At 39.8% G+C, this 20,296-nt stretch overlaps 2 protein-coding genes across 3 annotated transcripts in view; one reads left to right on the top strand and one right to left on the bottom strand.

The window, feature by feature from the left end:
• Positions 1-132: 132 nt before the first annotated feature.
• On the top strand, positions 133-13,486 carry pdcd6 (programmed cell death 6). The gene is made up of 6 exons (XM_080203206.1): positions 133-306; positions 4,055-4,116; positions 8,935-8,979; positions 9,914-10,072; positions 11,854-11,963; positions 13,088-13,486. Exons 1-6 carry the CDS (start codon positions 218-220, stop codon positions 13,184-13,186), a joined length of 564 nt encoding a protein of 187 aa, XP_080059332.1. The 5' UTR covers positions 133-217; the 3' UTR covers positions 13,187-13,486.
• Positions 13,487-16,094: 2,608 nt separating this feature from the next.
• Positions 16,095-20,296, bottom strand: part of anks6 (ankyrin repeat and sterile alpha motif domain containing 6) — a 42,047-nt gene continuing 37,845 nt past the window's right edge. The window contains exons 14-15 of one of the 2 annotated variants that reach the window (XM_080203189.1): positions 19,240-19,336; positions 16,095-17,235 (exon numbers count right to left, since the gene is read on the bottom strand). In XM_080203189.1, the coding sequence (XP_080059315.1) occupies positions 17,180-17,235; positions 19,240-19,336 (153 nt within the window). In that variant the 3' untranslated portion in view covers positions 16,095-17,179. Of the gene's footprint in view, positions 17,236-19,239; positions 19,337-20,296 lie in introns of those variants that run through there. The other variant, XR_013888619.1, reaches the window with a different exon arrangement.

Raw genomic sequence — 20,296 nt, 5'->3', positions numbered from 1 at the left:
GCGGGGTAGGGTGAAGTGATGCAGGGCGTTGCTGGCAGGAATACAGGCGCAGCGAAGCAGCGAGGTCAGGAGCGCAGACACAGTGCGGGGAAGGGGGCGGGGTCAGGTGGCGCAGGCGCGGGGCGTGTCAGGTGACACTGGCGGAAGTGGTGGGCGTACGGTACCGCGAGGGAGGGGGGAGCGGTCGTTAATCGGCTCGTGGCGCTAACTGTCCCCGATGGCCTACCAGTACAGACCACCACCGCCGCAGCAGCAACCGAACAACGGCCTCCCTGACCAGGGCTTCCTCTGGAACGTCTTCCAGAGGTACCGGATCGACAGCCTCCGCGGAATGTGTGCCTGGCGAGAGAGAAGGACCGCCTCTGCGTAGGGCTGGTTGGGGAGGGAGACCATAGTTCTCCCCCCACCATTCCACCCCCCCCACCTCCAGAGTGGGCACTGAAGGCTGGGGGGAGATTGCCCCCATGGGTGGGCGTTGGTGGGGTGGGCGATAGGGACTGGGCACTTCCCTTGGTGGGCACTGAGGGTGAAGTGAAGGCTGCCACGGTTCCTCAGGTTAGGCACTGGGGTAGAGAGGCTGGGCCCCTCATCATAGTGGGCACTGGGGTGTGAGGTGAGACTGGTTTGTAGTTCCTGACTAACTCTAATGGCCTAGGAAATAGTCTGTTTCTACGACGTTTCGTTATTGTTACAAGGAAGTTAAAGCATCTTTAAGTGTTTATGGAGTTATATTGCCAAATGAAGCGTTGATCTAAAATTCTGAATTTAAAGAAATACATATTTGTGGGAAACCCACGATCCTGGCGTGGGTTCTGTTTCTTTTCGAGGCAAGTGAAAAACTGAAGTTATGCTGATCACTGGCAAGTTTACCATTTTCAGTTGCTAGGATATCGTTTCAATACTTTACACTAGAACTGAAGCAGATGTACATTCTGGGATGTGCTGAAAACTGCATATTGTGTTTTCATTCAGTTCACTATTTCATATTAAGATATCAAGAATAGATGAGTCATGGGAAACCAATAACATCAGTCTGGTTTGAAGAAAATCAAGGTGGTTACCTGTTATAATTACATCTGCTATACTTTGTAGTACTGTTCAGATTTCTGTGTAGATGTAAAATGTAGCATAGGACAAACCCATACCAATTTGAACTTGACTTATGGTACTGGGGATATTACAATCAGCCTTTGTTCCTGGGAAAGGAAGGAAGTCGACAAGTTTTCCCCTCTGTCTCTTCCATGACCATGTTCCATGAACAACCTGCTTACATTGGGTATCTGAGGATGTAATTATACCTGTTGTTTGCACCTGCCCTCAGAGTAAAATTACTTATTACCACTCACTTTCTATTCCCCAAGTAAAGACTCAGTGTTTTGCCTGTAGCACTGGGGGGGAAGTCAGTACCAGTGGGACTGCAGCATTAGTTTTTCCCTTCAGCGGAGCTGCAAAAGGGAAAACATTGAAACACTAAGTGGTTTCAATCTATTTTCACATGGCAGGTTAGGGTGTAGGATTTTGTTTGTGTTCTTACTGCTCTGCAGTGAGTTCACAATAGGTACTGAGATCAAATGGGTGAATTGGGATAACTTTTAAATAATGCACAAAGGCTGACTATAGGTCCAGACTTCAGATTAAATCTTCTCAATCTAGGTTGAAAGTATAAATATAAAATTGTATCAATACCATTGTGTGTAGTTTTAGGCTTTACAATGATGCAAAGATGTTGGTCGATTGAGAAGGTAGGTGGTTGAAAACCTTACAACAATTCAGTTTGCATATGCAAAGTGGTGCTTTGGCCAGAAAGTTTGAATGAAAAAATAATATTTAGCAAGATTACATGGGAAAAATATTTCTAACTTTCATAGACTTTCTACAGTACAGAAGGAGACCATTCAGCCCATTGACTCTCTGAAAGATCATCTTATCCAAGCCCATCCCCAATCTGGTAACCCCACACACTTGCACATCTTTGGACACTAAGGGGCAATTTAGCAAGGCCCATCCACCTAACCTGCAAATCTTTGGACTGGGAGGAAACTGGAGCACCTGGAGGAAACACACTACATTAGCAAACCACTCCTGTCTTTTCAACCTTGAAAGAAGACACTTTTGCAAATCTTACATTTTGATTGTTTGTCGTATGGTTGAGTTATTCTGGAATGAGATTGAGCTGTAAAAATGGATTGAAGAGTTCATTCTATCAGTAACAGAATTTCTGCACCAGAGCTTTGTTTGATACCTATGTAGTTTTTTTTTGTAGTTGCTAAGCAATGTTAGTTATGCTAGGATTAACTTCTAGCCTTTGAGAGGTACTGTGGAAACTTCTGTAATAGGAGTTGTATTTGGTATTTTAATGGAGTTTATTATGGAAAATACAGAGCTTTACTTGTGCGTGTGATTGATTGTTCTTGGTTACGGTTGAGGTTTAAAGTCAATTAAGTTCGTTTCCAGCAGCAATGTACTTGCTATTGTTTGGTGAATATTCACTTCCTTTTTTTGGCAATCACTTGGCAAATATGGTCTGATTCAATTAAGTTTCATTTTGTGTGCTTTGAGTTTTCATGCAGTGGAAGCTGCTTCCCTTTTGTAATATATTTCAACTTCTCTGCAGTTTTTTAAATCACAATTTCCATTCTTTGGTTCCACTGAATCTGTCTTGAACAAAGACACTGCTGCTACATGTTCCCACAGAGTTGCAGTTTTGGTCAAGCTGCCTGTTGGGACAATGTTAGACACAGTAGTGTCTTGTTCGAGTCATACAGCACAGAAAAGGCCCTTTGGCCAATCAAGTCTGCGCAGACAATAACTACCGATAAAGTTGAACTAAACCCATTTTCCAGCACTTGTCCAGTATCCATGAATGTTATGATGTTTCACATGTTTATCTAACAACTTTTTAAAAGTTGTAAGATTTCTGGCCTCCATCATCTTCCCAGGCTGTGCATTCCAGATTCCCACCACTGTCTGAGTGAAAAATCCCCTCTGAATCTCCTGCACCTTATCCCAAAACATATGCCCTCTCGTGATTGACCCCACAACCAAGGGGGACAGCTGCTTCCCTGTCCATACCCCTCATAATCTTATCCACTTCAAACATGTTCCCACTTAGCCTTCTCTGCTCTAGGGAAAACAATATTCATTGTCTCCTTAAAGTTCAAATGCTCCATTCCAGGCAACATCCTGATGAATCTGAAACAAAAACAGAAAACGCTAGAAATTTCTCAGCAGTCTGACAGCATCTGTGGAGAGAGAATAGATGAGTTTGGATGACGCATTCACAATATTTTGCCTTTGTCCTGGTGAATCTCCTTTGTATCCCCTCTAGTGCAATCACATCCTTCCTATAGTAGGTGACTAGAACTGCACACAGTAATCCAGCTGTGGTCTAACCAAAATGCTGCAACATTACCTCCTTGTTCTTATGCACTATGCCATGACTGATAAAAACGGTGTCCCAAATGTTGTCTTAACTATTATATTCAACTGCTCTGCCACTGTCAGGGATCTGTGCTTAAGGATGGACAATAAAAATACTTTCAGATAGAGCCACTGCCATCCCATGAACAAATGAATGAAAGATTGGAAAATTGCGCACATTATTCTGCTGTTTGGGACATGTGAAAATGTTAGCCTAACATATGCTGTTGGAAAATTACCAGCATAAGAATAAAGTGACAGAAGCTGCAATTTTCAACTGAACAGACAGCCTTTACAAATTCATGCTAAGTCATACCCTTATTTTTTTTAAAGAGGTGCCAAAATATTGGACAGGGAAATGTTTTTGGGTACTTTGAGCTTCAGAAGGCATGAGTCACAAAAGTCAGTTAGCTAAGAGTGAAGTCCAGGGAATTGAAGGCAAATTATTGACCTGTTTACAATAGTAAATATAATTAGCGTCTTCATTTCCTGCAGTATAGGTGATGCTAGATACAATGGGATGGACTTTTGTTTTGGTTTCTTCTATAGAAGTGTGTGTGGAGTCCACAGAAGTATAAATAGTACTGTTCTTACATCTTGGAGCTTTATTTTCATGTCTTTGTGTTTGTTTCAGAGTTGATAGAGACCGAAGTGGCGTTATATCTGAAAGTGAGCTTCAGCAGGCTTTATCCAATGGTAAGTCAGAATGTGCAAACTCTTTAATTTTACAGTGTCCTGAAAACTACAAAAATGTCATTGAGTGAGCATGTTATTGAAGCAGTTTTTAATTTCGTAATCATGTGAGATACATAGAAAATGTAGCAGTGCTGGCTTATGCAGAAGACAAAATACTGGATGTGAATTTTTTTAAATGGCTCATGGGAAATAAAACTGAGCATTCAGTTCAACATTACTCAAACAAAAGTTACTGTTTTGGTTTCTGTGATTTGAGCAGAGATTTAGAAAGGTTAGAACTCTAGGGCAAGTTGACTACCATAAAAATGGTAACTTTTGTAACATTTACTTTATGATAAGGCAAAACAATATAGAACACAGCAGCAAGAGTATTTTTGATGCACACTTGCCACTCCCCTCCCCAAATGCATGTAAGTGGTGAAGAGACGAACATTTAATTCCTGGGCATTTTCACAACTCTTCCTGAAATTGAATTGCCCAATCACTTTCTTCGCTGCAGTTAATATGCAAAGAACAAAAAGGAGATTACACAACCTTAGAAATTTACGGCATGGAAACAAACCCTTCTGCCCAACTTGTCTATGCCACTCAGTTTTTACAATTAAGCTAGTCCCAATTGCACACTTTTGGTCCATTTCCCTCTATTCCCATCTTACCCATCTAACTGTCTAAATGCTTTTTAAAAGACAAAATTGTACCCATCTCTGCTACTGCTTCAGGCAGCTCGTTCCAGACACTCGCCATCCTCTTGAGTGAAAAAATTGTCTCCTGGACCCTTTTGTATCTCTCCCATCTCACCTTAAACCTATGTCCATTAGTTTTAGACTCCCCTGTCTTTGGGGAAAGATGTTGACTATCTACCTTACCTATGCCCCTCATTATTTTATAGAACTCCATAAGATAACCCCTAAGTCTCCTACACCACAGGGAAAAAAGGTCCCAGTCTATCCAGTTTCTCCTTATAACTCAAACCGTCAAGTTTCAGTAGCATCCTAGTAAATCTTTTCTGCACCCTTTCTAGTTCAATAATATTCTTTCTATAATAGGGTGACCAGAAATGTACACAGTATTCCAAGTGTAGCCTTACTAATGTCTTATACAACTGCTGTATTCAATGTTCTGACCAATGAAACCAAGTATGGCGAATGTCACTGCCTTCATCCTGTCTATCTGTGACTCCACTTCTAAGGAACTATGAACCTGTACTCCTAGATCTTTGTTCTGTAACTCTCCTCAACACTCTACCATTAACTGAGTAGGTTCTGCCATTTATTGGCCCACTGGCCCAATTGATCAAGATCCCATGGCAATCCTAGATAACTTTCTTCACTGTCCAGCATGCCACCAATCTTGATGTCATCTTCAAACTTACTAAGCATGCCCCATAAATTCCCATCCAAATCATCAAATAAATAACATAACAGCGGATCCAGCACCAATCCCTGGCACACCACTGGTCACAAGCCTCCAGTTTGAAAAATAACCCTGTAAAACCACCAATTTTGTATCCGGTTGGCTACCTCACCCTGGATCCCGTGAGATTTAACCTAATGCAGCAATCTACCGTGTGGTACCTTGTCAAAGGACTTGCTAAAGTCCATGTAGACAACATCGACTGCACTGCCCTCATCTATCTTCTTGCTTACCCCTTCAAAAAACCCAAATCAAATTTGTGAGACATGCTTTTCCACTCTCAAAACCATGCTAACTGTTCCTTGCTTCTCTAAATGCCTGTAAATCATGTATCTACTTTGTAATATCTTACCCCCTATAGACATTAGGCTCACCAGTCTGCAGTTCTCAGGCTTTTCCCTGCAATCTCTCTTAAGCAAAGGCACAACATTTGCTAACCCTCCAATCTTCGGACACCTCACTTGTGGCTGTTGATGATTCAGATATCTCTGCTAGAGAACTTGCTATTTTTATTAAAATTTATTATTTAAAATGGCCTCCCTAGCTTCCCACAATGTCCTGGGATACATTTCATCAGATTCCGGAGATGTATCTATCTTGATGCACTTTAAGACTTACAGCACCTTCTTTGTAATATATACACTTCTCAAAACATCACTGTTTATTTCCCCAAGTTCCGTGCCTTTCTCAGCAGTAAATAACGATGAGAAATATTCATATAGGATCTCACCCATCACTTGCGGATCTGTACATAAATGACCTTGTTGACCCTTAAAAGGCCCTACTCTCTCCCTAGTCCCCCTTTATGTATTTGAGTTCTTTGGATTCTCCTTTGCCTTATCTACCAAAGCACTGTCATGTCCCCTTTTTGCCCTCCTGATTTCTCTCTCAACTCTATTTGACAACCTCTACACTCCAAGGGATCCACTTGATCCCAGCTGCCTATGCATGTCAAATGCCCCCTCCTTCTTTTTGAATAGGGCCTTAATATCCAAAGTCATCCAGGATTCCCTATTTCTACCAGCATTGCCATTCATTCTAAAAGGAATATGCTTATCCCTGGACCCTAGTTAATACACTTTTGAAAGCCTCCCATTTACCAGATGTCCCTTTGCCTGCCAACAAACTCCCCCAGTCAACTACTGAAAGTTCCTGTCTAATACCATCAAAATTGGTCTTATCCCAATTTGGAGTTTTAACTTTTGGGTCAGATCTAGCATTCTCCATAGCTATCTTAAAACTAATAGAATTATGGTCACTGGTCCCAAAGTGATCCCTCAGTAACACTTATGTCACCTGCCCTTCCTTATTTTCCAAGAGGAGATCAAGTTTTGCCCCCTCTCTAGTCGGGCCAGCCACATGTTGAATGAGAAATTCCTCCTGAATACACAAATTTCTCTCCATCCAAGCCCCTAATACTATGGCTGTCCCAGTTAATGTTGGGAAAGTTAAAGTCCCCTACTACCACTCTATTTTTCTTGTAATCTTCTGACATGTTTGCTCCTCAATTTTCCGCTGACTATTTGGGGCCCGTAGTACTATCCTATCAAAGTGATCTCTCCCTCCTTAATTCTCAGTTCTACCCATATAGGCTCAGTAGGCGAACTCTTGATATATCCCCTCTCAGTACTGCTGTGATGTTCTCGCTAATCAAAAACGCAATTCCCCCTTCTCTCATCTCCTGTTCTCTTTCCTATAGCATCTGTACGCTGGAACATTGAGCTGCCAGTCATGCCCCTCCTTTAGCTATGTTTCAGTAATAGCTATAATATCCCAGTCCCATGTACTCATCCATGCCCTGAGTTCATCTGCCTCTTGCATTGAAATCTAGACTTCCCTTGCTCTCTGGCCTGCTTTCTCAGACCATCTGTCCTGGCATATTTTGTATACTCCGTTTTTTTATTTATCTTGACCTTACCGGATCCATTCACTGAGTTCTCCCCAGTCTCTGTACTGCAATCCTTTTTGATTTTTGTCTTTGGTTTCTCAGCCTTCCACTTTTCCCCTTGCTGTTTTGTTTCTGTCCCCACTTTACCTCCCCCTGACTTTCTGCATCGGTTCCCATTTCCCTGACACATTAGTTTAAACTCTCCCCAACAGCACTCGCAAACACTCTCCCTGGGACATTGGTTCCAGTCCTGCCTGGGTGCAGACAGTCTGATTTGTACTGATCCCACCTCCCCCCACAACCTGTTCTGATGTCCTAAGAATTTGAATCCCTCCCTCTTGCACTATCCCTCAAGCCACATATTCATCTTAGCTACCCTGACACTCCTACATTTGACTACAAGTGGCTCTGGTAGCAATCCTGAGATTGCTATCTTTGAAATCCTACTTTTTAGTTTAACTCCTAATTCCTTAAATTTAGCTGGAAGGACCTCATCCTGTTTTTTTTACCTAGATCATTGGTGTCTGTATGCACCACGACAGTCGGCTGTTCATCCTTCCCCTCTAGGATGTCCTGCAGCTGCTCTGAAACATCGTTGCACCAGGAAAGCAATAAAACATTCTGGAGTCTCATTTGTGTCCACAGAAACACTTGTCTATTCCCGTTACAATTGAGTCCCCTATCACTATAGCTTTGGTAGTCTTTTTCTGCTCTCCTGTATAGCAGAGCCAGTTACAGTGCCGTGAACCTGGCTGCTGCCACCTTTCCCTGGTGAGCCACTCTCCCAACAGTACCCAAAAGATGACCACAGGGGACCCCTGCACTGCCTTCCTACTCTTCCTCTGTCTAGTGGTCACCCATTCCCTATCTCCCTCAGTAATTTTTATCTGTGGTATGACCAACTCACTAAATGTGCTACCCATCAGTTCCTCAGCATCATAGATGCTCCACAGTGAATCCATCTGCAGCTCCAGAGCAATCAAGCAGTCTAACAGGAGCTGCAGCTGGATACGCGTCTTGCATGTGGAGGAGCCAAGGACACTGGAAGAATCCCTGAATTCCCACATCGCACAAGGGGAGCATGATTTGGGCCTGGGACCTCCTGCCATGACTTAACCCTTAAGTTAACTTACAAAACAACTACAATGCCAAGCCAGAAAAAACTACTTAACAGTCACCAGCTAATGACTTACCTGCTGGCTGTGACAGCACAATTTGATTTCTTTCTACCTTTCACTTGCCCTTGCGTTTCTCTCACGGGTCTGCCTCTCTGCTCCTCACAAAGTTGAGCGCTCTTTCCTCTCAGCACCAAATTCTGACTCTGCTCCAAGTTCCCTATACTCTCATTCCAGCTGAATCTCACTTTGACTGCAGTCTCTCCCCACTGACTTGTGCAAGCTCACTGGTCGTACATTTGCTAAAATCACTGCCTTATACAGCTGAAGTGAGCTGAGGTGACTTGCGCACCAATGTAAAATTCCCAAGGATAAATCAGTATTTTTATTTTTCTTTATCAGGAACGTGGACACCCTTCAATCCAAAGACCGTCAGGTCCATCGTAGGTAAGTACCAGTTCATTCCATTTCATTTGGTTTTAATCAGACAACGAACTGTCATTTTAGAGCAAAAGTATTAATGTTATGTTAAGCTATTGGGAAAAGCCCTGCATTAAATGCAAGAAAGAAAATTTGTAAGTGTAAGAGGTGGGGTATGGGACATGATGCTTTCTGGGAGTGACAATAGTTAATGGCTCTGAAACTGTTTTCAAAGAATTAGATGTAAATGTGGATCTTCCTTCTGTACTAATAACCATGTGTATTGGAAGTCAGGACTAAAGATTACTTTGGAATAATCTTTGACATTGTTTGAATACCCAAACAATATTCCTGATCATCTGCTCATCAATGACAATGCATAAAACTTTCTACAGAGCAATATTAAGTCAACCAACCAATGGATCAAATCAAAGTGGATCACTTTTAAAGATTTGTACAGAGAATATCCATTTGTGCGGTTGTTAATGGCTAATTTGTGATTGTTTCAAATACAAATCCATGACCCCTTCCTAACTTTTTACCTAAAAAAAACCCGAAAAGGATAGAAATTGTGGAATGAATGTATGGTTTGGCAAGTTTGAATTAGAATGGGCATAATAGTGTTGATATTCCTTGACGTTTCCATAGTTTGATAGTTCGCTAGAAGCTAGGTAGTCAGTAATAGTCCTTCTACCTGGGTTCAGATCCATCATCAAGAGGAGAATCCTTTCTCCACTTGTTGTGGAGCATTGAAAGGTGGTTGGATGATCTCACCTATGTTCCTATTGGGTAAAATGCACATTGTGTAGTGCTTGACAGATTGTCACAGAGTATTTTATGTCCTTTCCAACTGATAGGAAGTTCTCTTTGCATTGATATTTTAGATATCAACATTAATTAATATGGCATCATGTGAAATTTTGTTACACAATGGCACATTTTAGCTTTATTGTAAATACAGGAATGTTTGACCGGAATAATAGAGGAGGAGTGGATTTCAATGAATTCATGGGCCTTTGGAAGTACATAAACGACTGGCAGAACATCTTTCGAACTTACGACCGAGACAACTCTAATTCCATTGACAAGAATGAACTTAAACAAGCATTATCAGGTTTTGGTAAGTTGCTGAAAAGAATTTGAGTGGTAACGAGTTAATTAGTTTTTTTTTGAAATGGTAAGTGGGGAAAAACAGCAAGCAGGAGTTACAGAACTTTTATTTTCAGATTGCCATTTTGGGTAAGTTAGAATAGTGATCTCAATATATTACAGGTTTTGTCAGTCAATAAGGGGTGTGGATAATGACCAGAACTGAGATTAAAATGCAACATTTTAATCTCCCATGTATTAAAAGAATCTTTTCTGATTTGAGGATGTTTTCTGAAGTGTAATGTTGGTGAAAGCTTTTTTATGTATGCTGTAATCATTCATTATAATAATAATTTGAGATTGGAGCACAATAGAAGACCTTTCAGCCTCTAGCCAAGATGACCAGTCACGTGACCCAGGTTTACCCACTATGACAAGACTAGTGACGGACATTGGTAATCTCACCATTTAGCACTTTAGTTTTACCTTTGCTATTTTGCTCCCAATTCTGTTGGTTTTTCAACTGGAATATCCAGTGAACAAAAAGATGAATCAAGTTCTTGGCAGTAATGTGTAATTAGCGATACTCAATGCTGTGTTCCCTTTTTTCTTTCATGGGATGTGGGTGTTGCTGGTTGGATCAGCACTTGTTGCCCACTCTTAATTGCCTATGAACTAAGATTTGGTGGGCCATTTCAGAGGGTAGTTAAGAATCAGCCACATTGCTATGGTCTGGAGTTAAAGGTAGGTCAGACTAAGGATGCCAGATTTCCTTCCCTAAAAGATTTTATCGAACCAGCTGGATATTTATGACTGATAGTTTCATGATCACGTGACAGACTAGCTTTTAATTTCACCACCTGCTGTAATGGGATTTGAACCCATGTCCCTAGAGCATTGCCTAGGCCTTTGGATTACCAATGACACTGCCACTGTCTCACTGCAATTTTAAATCATTTGTCTTTATCATGTAGTACAGGATGCCACAACCCTAATAAATAACTGGTCGCCAAAGTGAAGGATTAATGTTAAAATCATTCTTTGTAGCTAAACTAGTAATTTATCTACAGTTGATTAAGCTGCTGACATCTGTTCTGCCAAATAAACTAAACGGTGTGGATACCATTTTCAAGTCATTCTTTTTTGTTCAAATACATTATTTCTGCCCCCACTCTTCAATTCCTTTTGAAATCCTCATCAGAGAGATGATGTCACGGTCCCTGATCTTACCAGTGTTGTTATGAAATAAAATTGCGGGCTACATGGGACTTATTTAGGTATTATAGGTCAGCACCAAGTACTGGGTGGCACAGTGGTTAGCACTGTTGTCTCAGTGCCAGGGACCTAGGTTCAATTCCTGACTTGGGTCACTGTCTCTGTGGAGTTTGCATGTTCTCCCTGTGTCTGTGTGGGTTTCCTCCCACAGTCCAAAGATGTGCGGGTTACGTGGAATTGCTATGCTAAATTGCCCCTTAGTACTAGGGGGACTAGCTTGGGTAAATGGGTGAGATTGTGATCAGTGCAGACTTGATGGGCTGAATTCACTATTAGAATTCATGGTCTGTTTCCCTGTACCTTCCTGGGTCTAAACCAATCCAGTCACTCCCAAGGATGATGCCACCTGTATGTTTATTTTTTATTTTAATTATTTCAAATAAAATCTATGAAAATCAATCAACTTGTTTGAATTAATTCAATCCTTGTTTTATGTTTTGTATTACTGTGTGTGTGTGTGGATATAAAAGTTAAAGTGTAACAGTGCTCACTATAAGATTTACTAAAATATTACTTTTATCACTAACCTTTTTCAAGGGTACCGTCTGTCAGACCAATTCTACAATGTTCTTCTTAGTAAATTTGACAGACAAGGAAGAGGACAGGTAGCCTTTGATGATTTTATTCAGTGCTGCATTGTACTGCAGGTAAGGTTGAGCTCATTTAATAATTTTCTGGGACCATTCTGTAAGTAGGCATGAGGTTAAACTAGGAAAAAAACAATGTAACAAAGAGGAGGAAGTTTAAAGAATGGTATAGAATTAATGAGAACTCGTAGGTGCTAATTATGGGAATATACAGAAGAACTATTTATCCATTGCTGGTGGAGATTACAGCAATCAAACTTGAAAAAGTGAGTGCAAAAAATAGTTGCTAGATTTGTTTGAATTGCAGTGATCTGGAGTGGAGTGCAAAATAATTCTTGACATCAATTTTCATATTTCAGTAGAAACTTCCAGCTTTTAAATTGTTGCATTGATTGTACAGCACAAATAGGCTATTCGGCACTCAAGATGTATGCTGCCATTATGTCCCACACATGTTATTCTCACTCTACTTCATCTGTCAGGATATCCTTTCACATGCTTATCTAGTTTCCCCTTAAATGCATCAGTGCTATGACTTTGAAAGACTCTTTGTAAAACACGATTGTAAGGAGTTGTAAGTTTACAATATTCAGTGGGAGTCTATTCCAGTGATAGTAATACATCTGTGCTGAGATACTGATAAATAATTGAACACTACTTTCACCACTTATCACTCCTGATTCTTGTACCAAATTAGATTTAAGGTAGTGTATTGACATTACTGTGGGACAAAAAAAAAGCAATTGAACCTGGAAGGCCATATCCCAAGCAAAAGTGGAAGTATAATGATTGGTCACTACACATGGAGAGGAAGGAAAAGGATCACTTCTCAATAGCTATCAAATGATTGTCTTGTAAATCAGGTGAGGGCATGATCAGACTTGCTGTGATCAATTCATGATCTGTAATGGCCCTTTACGTCCTCTGGACTCCCACACTGAAGTGAATTGTCACTAACAGCTGATATCCATGAAATGTCAGCACAGGGGCCAGTTGAGTTCCTGATTTAGTTGGCTTAACTTGGGATTTCATTTTGACTTTATAATTGAATCTGGATTTTAATAATTCAGAGCTTGCCTAGGTTAAATCCTGTTTACTCTGAGGGTAAACAGGAAAAGTGTTTAACACTGAAAGCTAAACATTGCTGGTTTGAATGTAAAAAGGATTTATTATTCTTTGTACAGAGACTGACTGATGTATTCAGACGATACGATACTGACCAAGATGGCTGGATTCAAGTTTCTTATGAGCAGTACCTCAACCTGGTCTTCACTGTACTATAAATGTTTATTATTATAATGCTTTGATTATACCTGATTACATCACAACTTAGACCTGACACAAATTTGAAGTTAAATGCTGGTGTAAGTCTTACAGCAATTCAGGAAATATTGACAGTTCACTTTTTACTTTGTAAATTGGAGAAACACTGACTAATATTTGTAAGTAGTTTACTGCATGCAGATGTGCCATACCATATCTAATTATTGCATCTGTAACAAATGAGTTGATAGATCTACACTGGTCAAGATTGAGAGCAAGAAAAGCTTTTTAAATATTATGCATGGTGCCTTATAAAATTTCCTTAATACATTAATATCAAATGTTTAAATATTTGGCCTGAACTGAGTAGATTTGTAATGCAGATTAACCTTGGTAAGCTTAGTTGTATTTCATTTTAAATGCATGGTATTCATAATTTATATTAAGCAACAATTATGTTCCACAATAGAGATGAAAAATGGGAATCTAGCTAAGTATCATGTAATGTCCACAGACCAACATTTGAGTAGTGAGGAAATGCCATTTATGATACTTGCTCTTGTATATGCAAAATGCTCTGTATAAAACTAGAAGTGGTGCCAAATGTTTATTTACTGTAACATTTATAATGTTAAACCTATGGTAATTCACAAATAAATCTCACTTTTCAATATGTTGTAACTTATGCATTCAGTTGTCTAGAGTTCTACATATGGCATACTGGTAATGAAGTGATTATAAAAAAAATTTCTAACAGCAATGATTTTGACATTGATAAATATTGGCCTGGAAATTAATCAGAAAATGCCATTGCTTAGTACCCTGGAATCTTTTACATCTATGGACATTTGCATGGGTATAAAGGAATATGGGCCAAATGTGGGCAATTGGGAATGCTTAGTGGTAAAAACTGGGCAGCATGGACAAGTTAGGCCAAAAGGGCCTGTTCCCATGTGCCTCTAGCTGAGAATAGATAGGCACACAGGACCTCAGTTTAAGTATTGTGCTAGTGTAAGCAAAGATCACTGGAAGCCACTGGAATGGGCTTTGAGCCCACAAGCTTTTAACTATCAATGGCTGCTGTATTAAACATTTTTTCTATTCTAAGGGGTAATTACTTAAAATTCTGAACACGTACCTAACAGTGTAGGTTCAACAAGATCAGATTATCCACAGTTCGAGCTTCCTGCACTATCCCCATATTTAATTTTTTAGTGTTAGTTGAGTATTCACATCTCTAGGAGAGAGAATTAAGATTCACAGCCCTTTGAAGAAATTTATCATCTCCACCCTATTGAGGCTGTGATGTTCTTGGTTCCCCCAGCCAGGGAAAGTGTCCAAGATTTACTGTCAATCTCCTTGTTTTTAAGGGAATTATTAGGTCCATCCACTTTAAACTATTACACTCCCTCTAGGGAAAAATTATTTTAGGATGTCACAAAAGTGTGCATTCATCCACTAAGCTTAAAGTTGTCCAGTTTCATTATTTAAAACTTGGAACTTTGCTTCAATCATAGTTCTCATTCCAATTTTTTTTTGGTAATCTGCCATCTTTGTGGACATGATGGAATGATGATCAAATTAGAAACAAAAGACCTGAACAAGCACTTTCTGCAGCTGTCTAATTCTTCCTAATTTATATAAAGTCCATGATTGGGACAAAGGTATTCTTCCAGACCACCTGTAAATGATACAAACCAAAAATATCAAGTACAACATGGTACCATGCATAAAACAATCAAATTAAATCTCACCTAGGAATCTGGTTTTGCAGGTCTTTTTATTTAGCTCTAGTGTGGCAGACTTTCAAATAAAGCAAAAATGCAAAATATTTTGTTCAGAGCAGGAAGACATAGTCACTGCCTCCAAGGCAATTTTCATTTTAAAGTTGCTTTTGCAACATATTACTTCTACTCTGAATTTGTACCAAATCTGCTTCCTTTTCTTGCCCTGATCTGGCTAATCATGCTGGAAATTTTCGACGATTTACTTTTTACAGTCTAACTCTTCCTGCCTCCACTTTTGTCTTTGATTTTTCTGCTAGCAGCAACCTATATACTTTCCAGTTCCTCCCCTCCAATTCAATTTTCAAGTTAGTGGGTCAGATCTCAAACATTGACAAGATGGTGAACTGGTGCAACAACAATAATCTCTCCCTCAAATCAACAAAAGGGATATTGTCACAGCGTAGATGAGAACATGCCCGTCTACACCAAAGGGCACAAAGTAGAAGGGTCGAGAACTTCAAGATTGTACATGTCCAGATCACCAACTACCTATCCTGGTCCTCCCATGCCAACATTATAGTTAAGACAGCCCACCAACACCTCTACTTTCTCAGAAGACAAAGGAAATTTGGCATGTCAGCGATGACTCTCACCAACTTTTAGATGCACCATAGAAGGTATTCTTTCTAGTTGTCTCAGCTTTGTATGGCTCCTGCTCTGCCCAAGACTGCAAGGAACTACAAACGGTCATAAATGTAGCTTAATCATCATGCAAACCAGCCTGCCATCCATTGATTCTGTCCACACTTCCCGCTGCCTCAGCAAAGCATTTAGCATAATTAAGGACCTCACGCACCCAGGACCTTCTCTCTTCTACCACCTTCCTTTGAGAAAAGGATACAAAAGTCTCAGGTTACATACCAACTGACTCAAGAACAGTTTCTTCCCTGCTGTCAGACTTTTGAACAGATTTACCCTGCATTAAGTTGATATTTATCTACACCTGACCTATGACTGTGATACCACATTCTGCACACTCATTTCCTTCTGTGAATGGTATGTCTTGGCTGTATAGCATACAAGAAACAATACAATGCTATTACTTAGTAAATCAATAATAAATCAAATCAAAATTGCCACCATTCATCCTGAAGTCTTCATTATGGGCTGTTGGGTCAGAAGCTCCACATAATACAACAGATTCAAAAGCTATTAAATAGAATGTTTATTTTCAACATACAAATATTGTTTTTACAAACAAATTACAAGTGACACTTTACAAACTCTTGTTGCTTTACTTATACAGTTAGTTACTGTAAAGTCATGGATGAGCTCATGTATTGAAATAGTAAGGTAATTTAGTGTAGGATTATACAAACAAATCCCAATTTTGTTTGACTGTTACAAGGGACCAATTTTTTTCTTTGATTTTCACATTAGCATGTCAAAATGGACAACCATCAGTTCAAGGTGACTATTTCCCCACTGAAGTTCAATTACATTCTACTGCTATTCACAAAATCAACTAACATTGGGTGATAATTAAACCTGATACTGTACAATTGAGAAACATGCTAAATACAGTAATTTATTCCAGTAATATAATCCCCCAAGTGAAATGTTTCAAATTCATGGTTAGCTAAACAGTTAAGTCTTTGTGCAATCAGCTTCAACCATGATTAGAAACTGATGTACTTCCCCAACCTTATTAATTAGTTCAAAAGATACCATAACTAACTCACTGGCTAAACAGTGGAAAGTTTAGCTTTACTGTACCTAAATTAATCTTGCACATAGAATATCACCAACAGCTGAAACTCTCAGGCTTGATAGCATCCCCAGTTACATCAGGATATTAAGTTATCAGTTGCTGAGTTGAACACTAAAGAAAATAAGTTAAACATGGGTTTTGATAGACTGCATTTACTGTTACGGTAATCACACTTCATACTCTACAATTGTGCAAAATTATTGGTTGCATATTTGAAAGGCATCTTGCATACTTTAATAGACAGCACAAATTTTTATTATATATAAATCAAACATCAGGACAAGGTAGAACTTCATTATTTGTGCTATCAATGTAAAATGACATTTGATCTCTATCTTCCCATTCAGTTTGGCATGATACCATAGATTTTGTTGGATAGTCAGCTTCTTGGATATTTTCAAAAGTCCTTTTCTTAAGTGAGCAAGCAGCCATTTAAGTCTCATCTCATCTGAGACCTTAGTCATGGTAGTGAATATGCACCAAAATACAGATTCTCTTTCAACCATCTTTCCAATTCAAGATAATCTCTTGTCTGTTGTTACAATTGGTTTACTAACCCAGGCAGTAGGAGCTGTGGGAATTAAATAGATACATTACATTTCACATGGCTTCCAATAATAAGACATCTTAAAACTATTCAGCTGAAAATAAATCTCACCCAGGAATATAGTTCTGCAGGTATATATTAGTATGTTCAACTTCCAAATTAAGCAAAACAGAATAGATCATGGGAAACCTTTTTAGGCTGTACTATTGAAAGTTAATATCCATAGAAACCATCTAATAGCATCCTATGAGCAGAGATAGAAATATAGAAAATAAAAGGCCATTCAGCCCCTCAAGCCTGCTCCACCATTCAATATGATTGAGGCTGATTCTTTATCTTAACACCACACTGTCCCCATAACTTTTCACCAAGTCCAGAAATCTAGCTCCTCAATATATTCAGTGAATTGACATTCTGTGCTTTCTGTAATAGAGAATTCCTCAAGTTCACTACTTTTAGAGTTAAGTGTCGTATCTTAATTCTAAATGGCTTACCCAGTATCCTTGTTCTAGTTATGGCATGTTTGATTGCATTGCCAGGAAAAGTGCTAGAAATAGATCCTGAGAAAGGAGGAAATGACAGTGGTGGATAAGATGGTCTCAATTTTAATGAGAAAGAGGTCCACAAGCTTTTGTTCTTGCTGATGGTTGAGTTTAAAAAGTTTATTTATTCGTGTCACAAGTAGGCTTAACATTAACACTGCAATGAGGTTAGTATGAAAATCCCCTAGTCGCCACATTCCAGTGCCTATTCAGGTACACTGAGGGAGAATTTAGCATGGCCAATGCACCTAACCAGCACATATTTCAGACTGTGGGAGGAAACTGGAGCACCTGGAGGAGACCCACTCAGATACAGGTAGAATGTGCAGACTCCACACAGACATTGACCCAAGCAGGGAAACCTGGGTTACATAAGAACATAAGAAATAGGAGCAGGAGTAGGCCATCTAGCCCTTTGAGCCTGCCCCGCCATTCAATAAGATCATGGCTGATCTGTTGTGGCTCAGTTCCACATTCTCGTCCTCTCCCCATAACCCTTAATCCCCTTGCTTATCAAAAACCCATCAACCCGCGTCTTTAAAATATTTAGCAAGGCAGCCTCCACCACTTCAACGGGCAGAGAATTCCAGAGATTCACCACCCTTTGAGTGAAGAAGTTCCTCCGCAACTCCGTTCTAAACCGCCCCCCCCCCCCCTTTATCTTGAGGCTATGCCCCCAAGTCCTACTGTCCTTTCTGAGCGGGAAGACTCTCTCCACCTCTACCCTATCCATCCCATTCATCATCTTGTATGTCTCAATGAGATCTCCCCTCATTCTTCTAAACTCTAACGAGTACAAGCCTAGTTTATTCAGCCTCTCCTCATAGCTCAACCCCCTCAACTCCGGTATCAGCCTAGTAAACCTCCTCTGCACTCCCTCCAAGGCCAAAACATCCTTGCGCAAGTGCAGCGACCAAAACTGCACTGGTTCCTGACACTGTGAGGCAGCAGAGCTAGACTGCCACCAAAGATAGGTGCTGTAGCTGTTGAGAAAATAAGCTGGCAGCTTCTTCACATTCAGGGATGATTCTGAGTAGTAAACTATTTTGGGCCCAGGTACATTTTACAATTAATGGTTAATTCAACTGTCCACTATATCCGTTCAATGTTGAGGAAGCTATGGAAGCATTATCATATAAAACTTCCACAAACCACAAACAGTCTTTCTTCCAAGATGAAGGTGGTTCAATTAAAACAGCAGACATCAGTGCGCATGTAGGAAAGCTCCACATCTAAATCTAATGATGTCCAACTAGAAATGGCATCAACTTTCAGTTAATAATAACAAGGCAGCTATCAGCATCACAGGCAGGATTTTCACTGAAAGATTGGACAGCACATTTTGAAAACTATAGGCTTTAGAGTTCTTAACTTTCCATAGTAACTCTCCAATTGTACACACACTATTCCAAATATACAAACTCCTGTGGATTAAAGTAATCACGTGTAGTTTATTCATCAACTGCTCTAGTCAGAAAAGACTTACATTGCAGAAAATTCTGTTGACGGGTATTGCTCGCACTGCTTCCAAAAGAAGAATGAAAGTTATGAATAGTTTCCTGTAGAATCTGCCTCTCTCGCCCCTGTATTTAAAAACAGTATTTATATTTGCAGTATAGTAATTCATACGGTTTGTCAGACAAGGAATAAAGGCCGACACGAGCAGGAGGCTTAGGGGAAGAAACTGGACAAGTGGTGCAGTTGGTGATGTTGTCAGAATTCCACGCACCGAGATGTTATGCATTCAAGTTATGCTCGTCTCTTGGTAGTTTTATGGGCCACTTATTGTAAGCCAAGTCAACATTTTCTGTCTACTATTTGAATTATTGTTTTCACCAAAGAAACGTTGATCTAATCAGAGCCTACAAACACATGAACCTATATTCTGTAAAAAGCTAACTCAAATTGAAGATCACATTCCAATTTAGCAAATGCAGATTATCAGATTACAAATTTAAATGAGGCCCAGAGCCTCTGTGGCATTCACTCCATCAAGTGAATTTTTGTCAATTCTCAACTTGCTTGCAGCATCATGCACCTCAGTGGGGAAAAAGGGCTGGAACCCTAAGCAAAATTTGTTTAAAGTAGCTGGGTACTCAAACCAAAAGAAAGCATAAAAAGAGTACTGGCAAAAGGGATACCCATGTTTCTGAGCCAGATAGCATATTGTAAAGAACCAAGTGATTCTTAAATCATCATGTATTTGAGAATACCTCTGATGGTTATAAAATTTTAACTTTATCTTCTGGAATTATTAGAAAGTAGTTACTGTAAAATAAAAATAAACCCTTTAAGTTCTGTGAAGGGGAGTAGCTTCAATACATAGCTAAGTGTTAGAATTTGCTGTGCAAGTGTCTCATCACAGTCAATTGCATCTGAAGTCATTGACAGATAGTTATGTGTGAACCATCCTATGTCTTTCTTGACCTGACTGCAGCTTGACATTGTTGACTCCACCATCAAGCCTCCAATGCCTCTGTTATCTGGCTGGGTGGGATGGCATTTGTCTGATTGAATTCTTATGAATCTAATCATAGGCAAAG

This window comes from Carcharhinus amblyrhynchos, chromosome 2 (genome assembly GCF_965287045.1).
Source record: "Carcharhinus amblyrhynchos chromosome 2, sCarAmb.v2.hapA, whole genome shotgun sequence".
Classification (NCBI taxonomy): domain Eukaryota; kingdom Metazoa; phylum Chordata; class Chondrichthyes; order Carcharhiniformes; family Carcharhinidae; genus Carcharhinus; species Carcharhinus amblyrhynchos.
The sequence above is the reverse complement of the archived record's forward strand: the minus strand, read 5'-3'. Positions and strand labels throughout refer to the sequence as shown.

Coding starts and splice junctions, on each gene's coding strand:
- pdcd6 (XM_080203206.1), top strand. CDS start 218: ATGGCCTACCAGTACAGACCACCACCGCCGCAGCAGCAACCGAACAAC. Junction 10,073..11,853: donor ACAAGCATTATCAGGTTTTG/GTAAGTTGCTGA, acceptor ACCTTTTTCAAG/GGTACCGTCTGTCAGACCAA. Junction 11,964..13,087: donor AGTGCTGCATTGTACTGCAG/GTAAGGTTGAGC, acceptor TTCTTTGTACAG/AGACTGACTGATGTATTCAG.